The sequence below is a fragment of the Brachypodium distachyon genome, chromosome 3, assembly GCF_000005505.3.
Source record: "Brachypodium distachyon strain Bd21 chromosome 3, Brachypodium_distachyon_v3.0, whole genome shotgun sequence".
Lineage (NCBI taxonomy): Eukaryota > Viridiplantae > Streptophyta > Magnoliopsida > Poales > Poaceae > Brachypodium > Brachypodium distachyon.
The window spans coordinates 53,409,717-53,422,662 of record NC_016133.3 but is presented as its reverse complement, the minus strand read 5'-3'; the positions used below and the strand labels follow the sequence as shown (position 1 = coordinate 53,422,662).

Genomic DNA, 12,946 nt, shown 5'->3' with positions numbered 1-12,946 from the left:
CTAGGAGCAAACACAAGGCGAAACCAAAGAAACGAGATACAAGCGTCAAAGCGAACCACTCCTGCTCCAACGACGCCGAACAGAGAACAAATCCATGCTCCAGAAGAAGGTAGGCAGAACTGGACTTATTCGACGACCAGAGCAATGAAGAGGCTGCCTCGACGGGAACAACTCGCCCCTTAGCAAGCCTGTGCTGCACGAAGCCGCCATCCCTGGCCAAGACCCTAGCCAGGCCCACCGCTGCAGGCATACTCCGCCGCCAAACGAGGGCCTCAAAGGCAACACATCTAAGGAGGACACAACGTCCAAGGACGCCGCTGTTACCCAATTCGGAAACCAAATTTGAGCTTTCGCTCGAAGACACTTGTCTGCAAAGGGTGGGGTGTGGCAAAGCTGCACGACGACGCCTTCAAGAAGATAGCGATGTCCGAGGACGCCGTCGCCGTCGGAACCGACAAGTCGGTACAGGGTTTTCACCTGCAGCCCCCGCGCACACACCTTGGACAGAAGCAAACAACCTCGCAACGAGCCAGAGGGCCGAATGCCTGACCAGAGGCCACCACACCACCGCGAGCGCCGATGAAGCCGGCGTACCCATGGCCCATCCACCATCGGCTAGGGCACCGCAACCGCCCCACGCACTGGATCTGACGCTCCCTAGCCCGGATCAGCTGCCACCGACGACGAAATCGGCATTGAACACCGGCCGGCCGCGACCCGCGGCACAGGCCCCTGGGCCGACGACCTCCTCACGACGCAACTCCTGCGGATCCGCACATCACACGCCGGACGCCCCACATCGACGGCCTCCGTGTGCCACCACACCTGCAGATCCACGCACCATGCACCGGCGGCTGCAGCCCCGCGCCTCCACGCACCACCACCACTGCAGATCCGGCCACATCGCTCCGTCGCGCCTCCAGACCCGTGGCCCCTCGAGGCACAGCACCACCGCCCACCGACGCCTGAAGGACAGCCGCCCTCACGCGCCTCCTCGCCTGTAGAAATTGCGCCCGCCACGCCCCGCTACACCAAGCACAACGAGGGAAACCCCCCCGCCGCCACCTTCACTGGACGTGCCCGGCTTCGCCAGCACGCCTTCGGCGGCGGCGTTTGTGGCGGAGGGAGGTACGGGTGGACTAGGGCAGGCGGCCGCTAGGGTTCCCCGGTGTCGCCAGAGGAGGGCGACGCAGGGGTCGGCATTTTTAATGATATCTCTGAGAGCTTTGCTTTACGTCACCCGAGATTTCTCAGATTTGTTTGTAAATAAACCTTTTTTTGAAAGGATCACCGATTATAATCATCAACAGCAATACAACACCATTATAATCATCAACAGCAATACAAAAAGTCCTAAAGATAATAAGGATCACAAATAGATCCTAGGACTACCTAGCGATGGCAACAAACACTAGAACGGGCCGGAATCGGGCCACTGTCCTTGTCCTACATCACATGAGCCAGACAGACCTTGCTAAAGGAGAGATTGTGGTACTAGTGAGGCGTTTTGCTAACTTCATCATTTTTGAAGTTTTGTGGCTTCGTATTCTAAAGTTGTTGTGTTAATTTGTGCATACTCGTGACGGTGTGTGTCTATATTATAATCCGTGTTCTTAAAATAATTAGATCTATACGAATTGAAGAGGAAGAGATGCGACTAATTTATGATCATTTATGTAAATAGCTATATTCCGACAACGTCTCTTCCATTCTAAGACATCAATTTTTCCTCTTTCCATTTGCCGACAGAGATCCGTTAAAAAAATAGCCTACAAATTTTCAAAACTCCGCCCACAAATTTCCATAAACTTAGAACTCCCAACTTGCTTATGTGTAGCTTGGAATTCTAGATTCGACCCTATGCGTCCACAATTTGGGTGGCTCGGTCTTCTTTATTAAAATTTAGCAAGGGGTTCTCCCACTTAAGCCATTCAAGCTCTAACTAAAGTTCTAATTATTTCAAATGGGATTCAACAAAAAAAATTAAGATCTTCCAACTAGATTTCACATACATTCAACTAAGAGTCTTCCAACTACATCTTGCAAAAAAAACATTATTTTTAAGAGGCTTTCCACTAAATTTCTTGAACTTTCATAGTCTCCCAATCAAAATTTACAAATTTAATGTCATTTTTTTACACAAAATATTAATCTCATTCAAAAAGGTTTGAACCAAAAACTGGCTTCCAAATGAGCATACCGTAAATTTCAACCTCTAGATCCAAAGCTTTTAATCTTCAAATATAATCAAAAGTTTGTAAGAGAACCACAAAAAATCATGTCAAACGAGTACTGACATCCGCGTAATGCATCGTCGTGGGACGATGCCCCCCCCCTCTCTATAGGGAAGAGATATGATGGGGAATCATACCTTGAGGCAATTGTTGTATAGTAAATCCCAGGTCATTTAAGGGGTGCTACGAGGTTCGACATACAGGGCCACGAAAGGACAATGTCGTATCATCTCCGCCTCGCCGAAAGAAGCGAGGGAACGGCATAAACAAGTGCTTAGAAGAGAAATAGAGATGAGGCTGAGGGATAGATGAAGAAGGGAGGGAAGCATCGTGTAAGGCAGTCTAGATATTTCTTTTTTTTAAAAGAGAGGTAAAATTGGTGTGTCCTAGTTGGAACATTTCTCTAAAGGGGACATGGTTTAACGGAGGGCATACACCAATACTGTGTTTTTGATACTTTTATCGCTCCATGTCAACCATCCAACAATAAGACAACTCATATAGTGTTGTCCTTCTAAGTACTTAGTCGAGATGTGCAGGAACACTATGAGGTCGATCCTCTCCATTATTAGCAGTGACTTTAATAAGGAGTTATCTTCTTTTCTCCACACAAGTAATTATCATGAATGACAAAACAAAATGTTAGTCAATGTTTCGATGTACTAACCCCAAATCATCGATTTTAAGAGGAACTCTTGCTTTGTGTGGGAAAAAAAACTTTGTAACCTCGGACATTGGACAATAGTTAATTACGAGTAATTCCGACCGGAGGGAGTACTCCCTCCGTCCTAATTTAGGAAGCATATTATTCAACTTTTGGTGTCCATCTATACCAGGCGTCGGATCTTTCTGCCAATTCGATACAACGTGATATGGGTCGGGGTGGCCCGATCATTTTTTGGAACCAAGCTGCTCCCAAAAACACCCTCCGCCTGGGGCTGCATGCATTAAATAATGGTAGGCTATTGGACCAATCGTAGGTAACTGCAGCCCGTGTGATTAGGCAAGCCGGATAAAAAAACATAACCTTTTGGGTCCACTAAGAAGCGACGCAGCGTCATGCAGGAATAAAGTAGTACTGTTGTGGGGGTAGAAGAGGAATTTGCTTGGACTCCTTGGTATTTGCGCCAAAACTAAGGCGCTGGAATAAACGGACGGAGGGAGTAAGAGCAAAGAAAAAACGATTATTGTTGCCATTTACGGATCAGGTCTCCCCATTTGCAGTATAACAATGAAGGCAACGTAGATCACTCTTAGATAACGATCCTCATCAATCATGCCCTCAATGAGTGTGAACTGTACACACCAAGGTCTACTTCCTATTCAGATTTTCAGCCAGACCCGTTCAGCTATACGACACCCACTGTCTACAGTCGACAGGCTCGGCAGCTCAGGTCGCACTCCAGGTATCGTGGACCCCATCACCCGCGGAAAACTGTACATGCGGATATGGCCTTCCTAACACGACCATGGCTGCCACAACTCCCTGATCCTCTTTTCGTTGTGGTTCATTGGGCCACTTGCCAAAACTCAGTATCAAGATCGAGCCGATGACTCATAGCTAGTGAAGGATCATGTACATCTTGGCAACTGCTTCTTACTTTCTTCGATCAGGACCGCCCTGCACAGTTCATGCCTTGGTCGCCTGTCCAAGATGGCTAATGTTCATCATTATCATATGACTGTTGAGTATTTGGACCTGAACTTGGTGGCCTGATATCAGTGACGTCCAACGAACCAAGACTCAATATATACTCCATCCATCTGGAAATAAGTGACACTTATTTAGGGACGGAAGGAGTTTCCTAAATATCCATTTCCAGCACACAGTAACCATAGTATTTTCAACAGGTATCAATAGCATGCCCACATCAGATACATTCTCATAATAAATATCAAACCAAACAGACCTCTATTACTACTACAGAGGTCTCCTGCTACCTATGTTGACGTACAGACAACACAAGAGCACATGGACTCGAACAATAAGCAAAGGTAACAGCATCTTCAGAGAGACTTGGTTATGTTTTTGTTTTGCTGCGAGGCATGCTGCTTCAAGCTCTCTAGAGACCAACCAGCTCCTTCCAGATCACATTCACTGAAGATTGAGGTTCCTTCCCCTGGAACAAGAAACCACAATCACGACATTGTTACCAGTTGGAATAAGTGGAAAGATCGGGAACCGAATGTGCACTACTGTGAAAGTGATTTATTCATCATAAAGGTGGGCAAGTTTAAGATGGTGGGGTTCTGTAATTATTTGCCTGCAAACTTTACGAAAATATGCATGCTTGATCACCATGGTGTAGGGAGTAAGCAGGTATGGGGCCTTCCTCTTTTTGGACAGGAATGCAAAGCGCAACTTCCGAAAGGGACACCTGCACTGGTGTCCTTATCGTGACTACTCTCACAAGCACACAATTTGAGTGCTGAATTTTTCGAAGCATAAGCAGCAGCACGAACACAGTAATGGCAAGAACACAGTTGCTAGCACAGAAGAATTTTAGACTAGCAAATACTAGACCGACCTGCTTCTCCGTTCAACTGAATAGGCTTATCTGTTCTGCTACAAATTAATAACTAACTATGGGTAATGTTGGGATTAATAACTAACTATGGGTACTGGAGTTTATACATATCTTTCCCATGGTACTACATGTAATTCGACACTAAATTGGATCATATATTGATAGTGGCCATGGTTATCCACTAAATTTTTTTGCCTGCAGATCATCATAATGGACAGGTGGTGTTGCCCGCGGTCTAAACTTTTAGCATACCAGTTATTTATGATGCATCCTCCGTTTAGTTCAATTTGCATGGTGTTGACAGACAATAAATAAGAAAGAGTTAGAAAAAGGAACCAGTTGGACTTGTCTGAGTTGTCTCGTCAAAATGATGTCTCAATCAACAGAGCCCAAAACAAGAAAAAAGAGTACAAAGTGTATATAACTAGTAGGAACTTGGGAATACTCCTTACAAACAAGGCTCACATGCTAAAACAGGCTATATCACGAGATGGAAATGGAAAATGGAAGCTATAATATACTCCCTCCATTTCACAAAGGTTGGCGTATTTTGTTTCGTTAAAACAAGGCTTTGATCAAGAATTACACTATTAATATGTAACCTATATGATACAAAATCATGATTATTAGAAAGAACTTTTAAAGACAAATCTATTGATATAAATTTCATGTATGTAAAAACACATATTAATAGAGTTATAATTGGTCAAAGCCTTGTCTTAACGAAACAAAATATGCCAACCTTTGTGAAAAATGGAGGGTAGGTAAGTTCCGAAAAGAAAAAAAGCAATCTGCCTAGTCAAATTTTGTACTTCGACAAAAATGTATAATTAATAAACAAATCGCATAAGAAAATTCTAAGGACAATGGATTTGACTTACATTTCAGAAGAGACATGATAAAGATGTTCAAAGCTCGTTGGACACTGAAAAATGAGCCCAGGGAACAAGACACAAGGAACAAGCTATAAATGCACGTCACATATTAGAGGGGAGAGGGGGGATAATCTAGGTGGACCACAGAATATAGGAAGTTCGAAATCATCAAATGATCAAAAGCTTCAAACTCAAGTGAGTACATCAAGAACAAACAACAGCGTTCTCGAATATATAACTAAGACTAGTTGTTCGTAATGGTGCATGAAGAGGATGTACAACGTGATTATGCATGCATGGGACAGTCATGGAGAGAGAGTAAGGGATTCTTAATACCTGCGGTCCTCATTGGCACTGCCCCAAGAGTTGCTGTTGCTGCTGCTAGCGCCGGAGACGCTGTTGTCAGATCCTTGACGGCCTCCAGCAGACTCCATGTCCTCCACATCCTTCTCCAGCTCTTCATAATGCCTCTTCACATCCTCAGCGGACTTCCCATCACCGACCGCTCGTGCCACATTCTGCCAGCGATCTGCCGTGTCCTTCTCAAATACCGCTAGAGCACTCTCAAAGAGAGCGTTTTGTCTTTTTGTCCAAGATTGACTCATTCTCTCTCTATTCTCTCTTCCCCTTTTGTTGTTTCCTCAACACAGAGAAATGTTTCAAGAAAAGCCAGGGGACTAGTAATGGCTACAACTTATGTCTGCTCGTACTCCTGTGGAACAAAGAGTGAGTATAGCTGTGCTATTTATATAGGAGGGGAAGGTGGGGCATGGTTCGTGGTATTAGTAAATTCATCGACTCACTGCTTCATGTCTGGTGTATTAGTAAATTCTTAAGGGCACATTTGGTACTTCACATAATTATAGTTATACCTAAAATACTATACAATGAACAAGTGGTAATATACAGTCCTACAAGGCCATTTCGCACTTCGTAACCACCAGGATAGCAGTATGCAGACATCCTTGTTGATAATTTACCAGCTTGAAGAATAGCAGATCCTTTCGGAACACAAGCCCTGATTGTAGCAAGTACAAGACAAAGTTAGCAACTACCAATTTGTGTTGATAATCTCCCGTCGGTAAGAAAGATCATCAATATCTGTCTATCACAAGCTAATGATTAAATTTCGGGAAGGTCTTACAAGTGTTGAATGCATGTATAATATCATACTTTTCTCAAAAAAAAAATCATACTCATTTTTTTAATAGATCATTTACACTGAAAAGGACAAGAGGAGTACAGAATCTCTTGTGCAATCCATATGTGGTGGGCTAGTGTTTACTATTAGCTTCATTCTTGTAATCTTGTTCTGCATCTCCGCTAAAATTCTTTTATGGGGATGCCACCCAATTTAGTATGAATTAATACACCCTAAATTGCTTATTTTGGACTTTCTGCAATTCAGGGAAAATGAGTCATTATTGAGTCAAAAGGATAGGACTACTTATTTCTTCCTTCATATTCTACTCAACTGAACTGCAAATTAGTATATGCATTTAAATGGGCAGAGAACACTGACATGCAATATGATACTCCCTCCGTCCGGAAACAAGTGAAGTGGATTTGTATAAGAATCTATACAAATCCAAGTCACTTATTCCGGACGGAGGGAGTATATGGCTCTGTGATCTGTGGTCAAACAAATTAAAGAAAAATATATCAATCCATAGTACCTGTACTTTGAGCAAAATGATAGCAGAACTGGACAGGTTATTCGGTCAAGTCTCCTTTGTCAGCTGCTTTAACATTCCAGGTCTCAGACAATAGAAAATTATAAATAAGAAAACATTACTGTCTAATGAAGTGGCATAATTAGATTTGGGATTCATGAGATTGCTTTCATGTTACGTAAGAGCACACATGTTCAATTTCCATGGAATAATGGTTCGTGATTTGTCGGAGTTACCACAAGCCTCGATAGTCTAAAGAAGAAGAAAAGAAGGGAAGATTATATGTTCCCCAAACCAGGATCCAAACAGCCCACGCTAAAGGAACCTTTATTTCGTAGTAGTCCTCAAGGATAATGGAATGGCAATACTCCTGGTAAAAAAAATACTAAATCTACTCAAGAGTTGAGCATTTAGAATTTCCAGTGGGTATTGCAGGAAACTAGTAAATCCATCAAGTAGGTTAAGCCCTATGACAATATTCTCTGAATATCACACCAAATATGACTGATTTTAAAAGAGTTCACATCATGATTTGTTTTAGCAACTTGCTGCTAAACTCATAATAGTTCCTTCTGGTAAATTTAACAAGTCCAAAGAATTTCCAACTTATTTCGAACAAGTCCAGTTATAAGTCTAAGCAAATATTACAAGAATTTAAACCTAGGGCAAGATCAAGTAAACAAAAGCATATGCCTAACCTAGTTGATAAGAATTAAGAAATAGCAAGCAGTAAATGATGACATTTCTAACAGCTTATCAGAATTTAGAATAAAGCACATACCACCACTTCTTATAAGGTGTAAGCCCTTCTTGTGTCTCCGATGTTCTTGAAAAGTTTGTTCTGTTAAGGTTAGCACCAACATCGTTTACCATTTCGTGGACCAACTACAGTTAAGTTACCTTGTAATCTTGATTTGTTCCAAAAATTTCATCTGAAAAATGAAGTTTAAAAGCTTATAGTTTTAGGCTTGCCTCAAGTAGTTTCATCTAATCTTATTCTGAGCACAACAGGATGCACGAAAGCTGCCATACTATTGGATGATACATGGTCAGAACACTTGCTACTGAATAGTAAGCGAAGACACGGTATTAATTTTGAATTAACACTGTAACTGGTACTATCTATTTAGTATATATTCATTGACACTGGTCAAAGCATTATCCACTTGCCTTATTATGTTTCTGCTTGGCTATTTACTAAAGGAATATAACAGAAAGATGCTCCAAGCCTCGACTTACATTCAGAAAGTAATAACTATTTGCCAGACATTTCTATATTACTACGTGTCCCCCATCTTGGTCCTCAATAATTGTTTCAATTAAAAGAATAGGACCAACAAGGGACTTTCCCCTGGTCTCTTTTATAGAAAGAAGAAAACCTGTGGCGCCTTGAGGAGGCTAGGCCTCGAACGTGTGGGCAGCATGTCCATTCACTCTGCTAGCCAACTGAGATTCCCATACTTGGCCAGTATCCACACAGTTAACTTTGCAGACGTTGCCACCTTTTCACAAGAGGGATTTGTGAGAAAGGGAAAGGCTATCTAGTGCAGAAGTAGATTATCCCATGAAGGTACGGAACACCACTGCTCCTTTGCATCAATCACATCAGCAAAAGTTGAAGGTGTTTGCACATATGCGGATCATACACACAATTTAGTTCAAGTTTTCACCATCCTAAGGTGTGGAAAGGTGGATTCGAGATGATGGAAAAGAACCCCACCAGGCAAGTAGCTAGGATTCTCACCAACTGGAGAGCATATCTCTACTGTGAAGCAATGTGTAGTCTCTTGGTAATGAATCTAAACTTGGTACTTAAACAAAAATTGGACACAAGTATCAACTTGAACCCTTATTATCTCACACCCTTACCACGATTCCTGGAAAGCTGTGGCACTGGATATCCTCTTTTCAGTCTTCAAAGTGAGGTGTTTTCTTTCAATTATTCCCCCTTTCTATGAAAGGTGAAGAGAATCATGTCATGCTTCGAATCAATATCCAAATGGAATTTATGTTGACCGACAAATTAACAATTCACTACACCTGTCAGCCTGCCATGATATGTGATGGGTGGAGGGGAAAACCAGTCAAAGTTTATGGTTGAGTGCACCAAGATTCAAAATATCATGTAAATATAAGTGCTACATGGCAACAATGGTTTTGGGTCAGAATAGAGGTTCAACCTATGCTCTTAAGCATGCTGCTCTGCAAGAAGAAGTATTTATGGAAGGATCTTATAATCTTGAACAATAGTATATGCAGATTTCCTAACCTTCTGACACTCACTAAAGAATGCAAGAGGAGATTTCTCTACAAAGAAGCATGGAATTATGTGATGGCGATGTCATAAGAATAAAACGATCATTAAATATAGCATCTGAAAGATTGGATTCTCAAACATAGAGGTGCACTTGCCAAAAAGTAGGGAACCTCGCAGGAAAAGGTACCTGATAATGGATCTGTGGCATATGAGCTAAAGAATGATTCCTTGATAAGACATGACAAAAAATACTGTGAGAATAAGTGGTCCAATTTTTTTGTAGACAGAAAATTGGCACGTAGGTTCATAACAACAGCAGGATTAAGGAACGGACAAGCATGACCCAAGAACATGAATTCCTCTGTTTGGGAATCATTTGGACAACATTGTCATCTTTGGTAATTAAGAGTTCCAAATTCCAAAGGTTCAAGATCACCAATCGAATTTGGTATTCTAGAAACAAACATATTGAGCTTGCAATTATATAGACAACATGTTTACAACTGTGAGGCCTGTGAGGTAATCCTAAGGTGGCAGTTACTGAAATAAATGTTAAAACGCTTGCGATAGATGCCGTTATCATCAACACAATAATACTCCATAAACACGGCTATGATCCACTCAGATGTTAGGAAACCAATGGAATGTAGATTTTCAAATGTCATCCAGACAAAAAACAACATGGCCAGTAATGAGTTCTGTAACATAATTAAGCACCACAATTTCTACACCAACCAACTATTTTCTTATGTATATGGCCATATGAGCTGAACCTACCGCTATATTACATAAACTCCCGACCTGTGGCAAAGAATGACAGAAACAAAGCGACGATTAAATGTCACTGCACTACGACAGACTTGTAGTCATAATTTGTTTCATAGTCGTCACTATATCATATCAAGCAATGATGCCAGGGTTAGAAAGAATCATCAAAAAACTACAAAAGAGAAGTTACTGCAGACTCAAGGTGGAACTTGTGCCATGAAAACTATCAAATTAGAAAGGGTACCCTGCTTACCACATTATGCGGTTTCCTGAGTTCTACATCTAGATAATGATGAACATCGGATGCAAGCTAACGTGTGCCTCCAATGTAACAATGGTGAAATACATCAGACGCCGCCGCCAATCTTGTGAAGAAATGAAAAACCATTGCATAATCGCTCCATCTGATCCATTATTTCTGCACGACACGATTTGGTCAGTCACACGGTGCATCGAATATTTAGTCATCAACCCTTAGGGAACCATCCGCGGTAATGTGAAAACGCCGGCAGAACGCAAGAGGAACATTTTGTATAGTGAACACGTCTTAAATTCCAGAGATGTGGCGGCTGGCGGGTCGCCATTCACAGACACGCCGCCGTACCGTTTCTCCCCTCAGGCCCTCGCAGGCGTAGAAACGAACACCTGGCCTACGCACGCACGTATACGAACGTTGGGGATATTGGTTACCTCTCGAACGGCCCAAGTAAAAATCCATGGAGACTGCGAGGACGCCGCGCCGGGGTTGCCCGTCCTCGCGCCTCTCTGCATTTCGAGAGACACGGCGGCGCTGGAGGTCGGGTCTGGCGGGGGAGTCGAGCGCGATGCGGCAGCCGGCAGGGCAGGGAGACAGAGCTTCCGGTTCGGCCGTGAGCTCGTGACTGGCCCGTGAGGAGGAGGAAGACATCCGGCCCAGCCGGACTTCACTCTTACCACTACTCGGGCCGCGGCCCGGGGCGTTTCCACACACCTCGTGCGGCCCTGTTGCATCCCTACCCGGCCCAACAGACTCGCACAGGCAGGTCCGTTCTCAACAAAAAAAAATCACCGGGAGGTCCTCGTCGTGCAGTCAGTTTCGCGAAAACGGGATTTGAGACGGAGAACCTTATCGACCTGCACAAAACACATACTACAGAGAACAGTCAGAAAACGTCGGTGGGAATGCATACCGGTAGTAGCATCTTCTGCTGAAAACGGTAGAATGCTTGAGACAGACGTGCGAGGAGCGGTCCGGCCTCTACTTGGTCGATCGATCGGGCTCGTCACCACGCAGCCTATCGTCGGTCGTTTCTTGTGATGAAAGGTTCAGAGATGTAGACGTGATTACGTGGGCTCGATCCGGTCGATGTGTTGTTAATGTGCTCGATTTCATAGCGTTGATCAGTCGGGACGTACGTACTTCGGGATTCTGGTGGGTGGGTAGCGATTCCGGCCAGCTACGTATCAGTATAACGAAGACCTTGGTTGGTCATTTATATAGTTTGTATTGGGCAGAACAATCTTGGGGCTGATACGTACATACGTCTTTGCACTTTCTTTTTAAAGTCGGAGCGTTTGGTGTAAAATTTGAAAGCAGCAGCAGGAGATACTTCTGCGACAAGAAGAAACCTGATTGGACTGTAGAGTCATGCTTTCTCGTCTTAATTAAGAAATGTATGCGTTCCACACTGCGCTTTCAAATAGGAGTATATCTATCACTGCGCGCGGCGTTTGAAAGAGACAATGATCAAATCCACAGTCAATCATGTTTTTTGTTGCATACAAATCCCTGACCTGCGCTGCCCGCTTCCACATCAACACGAGCGCGGTCGATCATGTCTTAAATCTGAACTGGTCGCGAGCATTTGTGTGATTGTGTCGTTGCACATCCATGCATTCCCCTTTCAGTCTGTTCTTGCAATTAATTTGGATCCCGAAAGAAAGGTTCCGGCCGGACTATTCGCCAGAGATGGCATATACTTCTCCATGTTCCGATCACCAGTCCAAATATCTCCACAAAAGTGTCGTTCTTTACTTACTTTTAAGTTTTAACCAATTGAACCAGCTGTCATTGTGATCGATCACATTCACCATTGGAACCTTTCCCCGGTCAAGAGAAGTCACCCCTCCGCTACCGCGCAGATCACCATTGTGGAGTTAATTATATCTGTTATATTTGCAGCTGCTGCATGTATATCTACAACGACAGAAAATTCCACGGCGTATCTCGATCGTGGCAGGGCTAAGATATGATATCGCGACCTTTTATGACTCTGGTAGGGTCGATTGACCCGGAAAAGAATTGGAACAGCCGATGGCAATGACGACGTTTCTTCCATTCTTCGCCTGGCTGCATGCGTACAATAGCACTATTTTGTGTATCATTGACGGCGCTTTCTCTGATCGATCAATCTTGGTCGTCGGCGGCCGGCGCTCCTCGACACGCGGCAGACAGATGCAGGTCAATCACGAGTCAGCTGGCCGGCCGGCCGGGGCAAACGACGACACCGGCAGCCAGGTACCCGACGATGTCAGCGTGCGGTTTGAACTTTCGACGATACCAGTAGTACGTAACCTATCTCTCGTGTCGTTTTATATGCTGCAACCGTGAATCCGTGATCGACCGTCGTCG

At 43.7% G+C, this 12,946-nt stretch overlaps 1 protein-coding gene across 1 annotated transcript; it reads right to left on the bottom strand.

Moving 5' to 3' along the window:
- Positions 1-4,018: 4,018 nt before the first annotated feature.
- LOC100823169 (protein RADIALIS-like 4) lies at positions 4,019-10,941 on the bottom strand. The gene is made up of 2 exons (XM_003570146.4): positions 5,974-10,941; positions 4,019-4,354 (listed from the first exon to the last, which is right to left on the bottom strand). The coding sequence occupies exons 1-2, from the start codon at positions 6,240-6,242 to the stop codon at positions 4,330-4,332; spliced, it is 294 nt and encodes a 97-aa protein (XP_003570194.1). The 5' UTR covers positions 6,243-10,941; the 3' UTR covers positions 4,019-4,329.
- Positions 10,942-12,946: the final 2,005 nt, after the last annotated feature.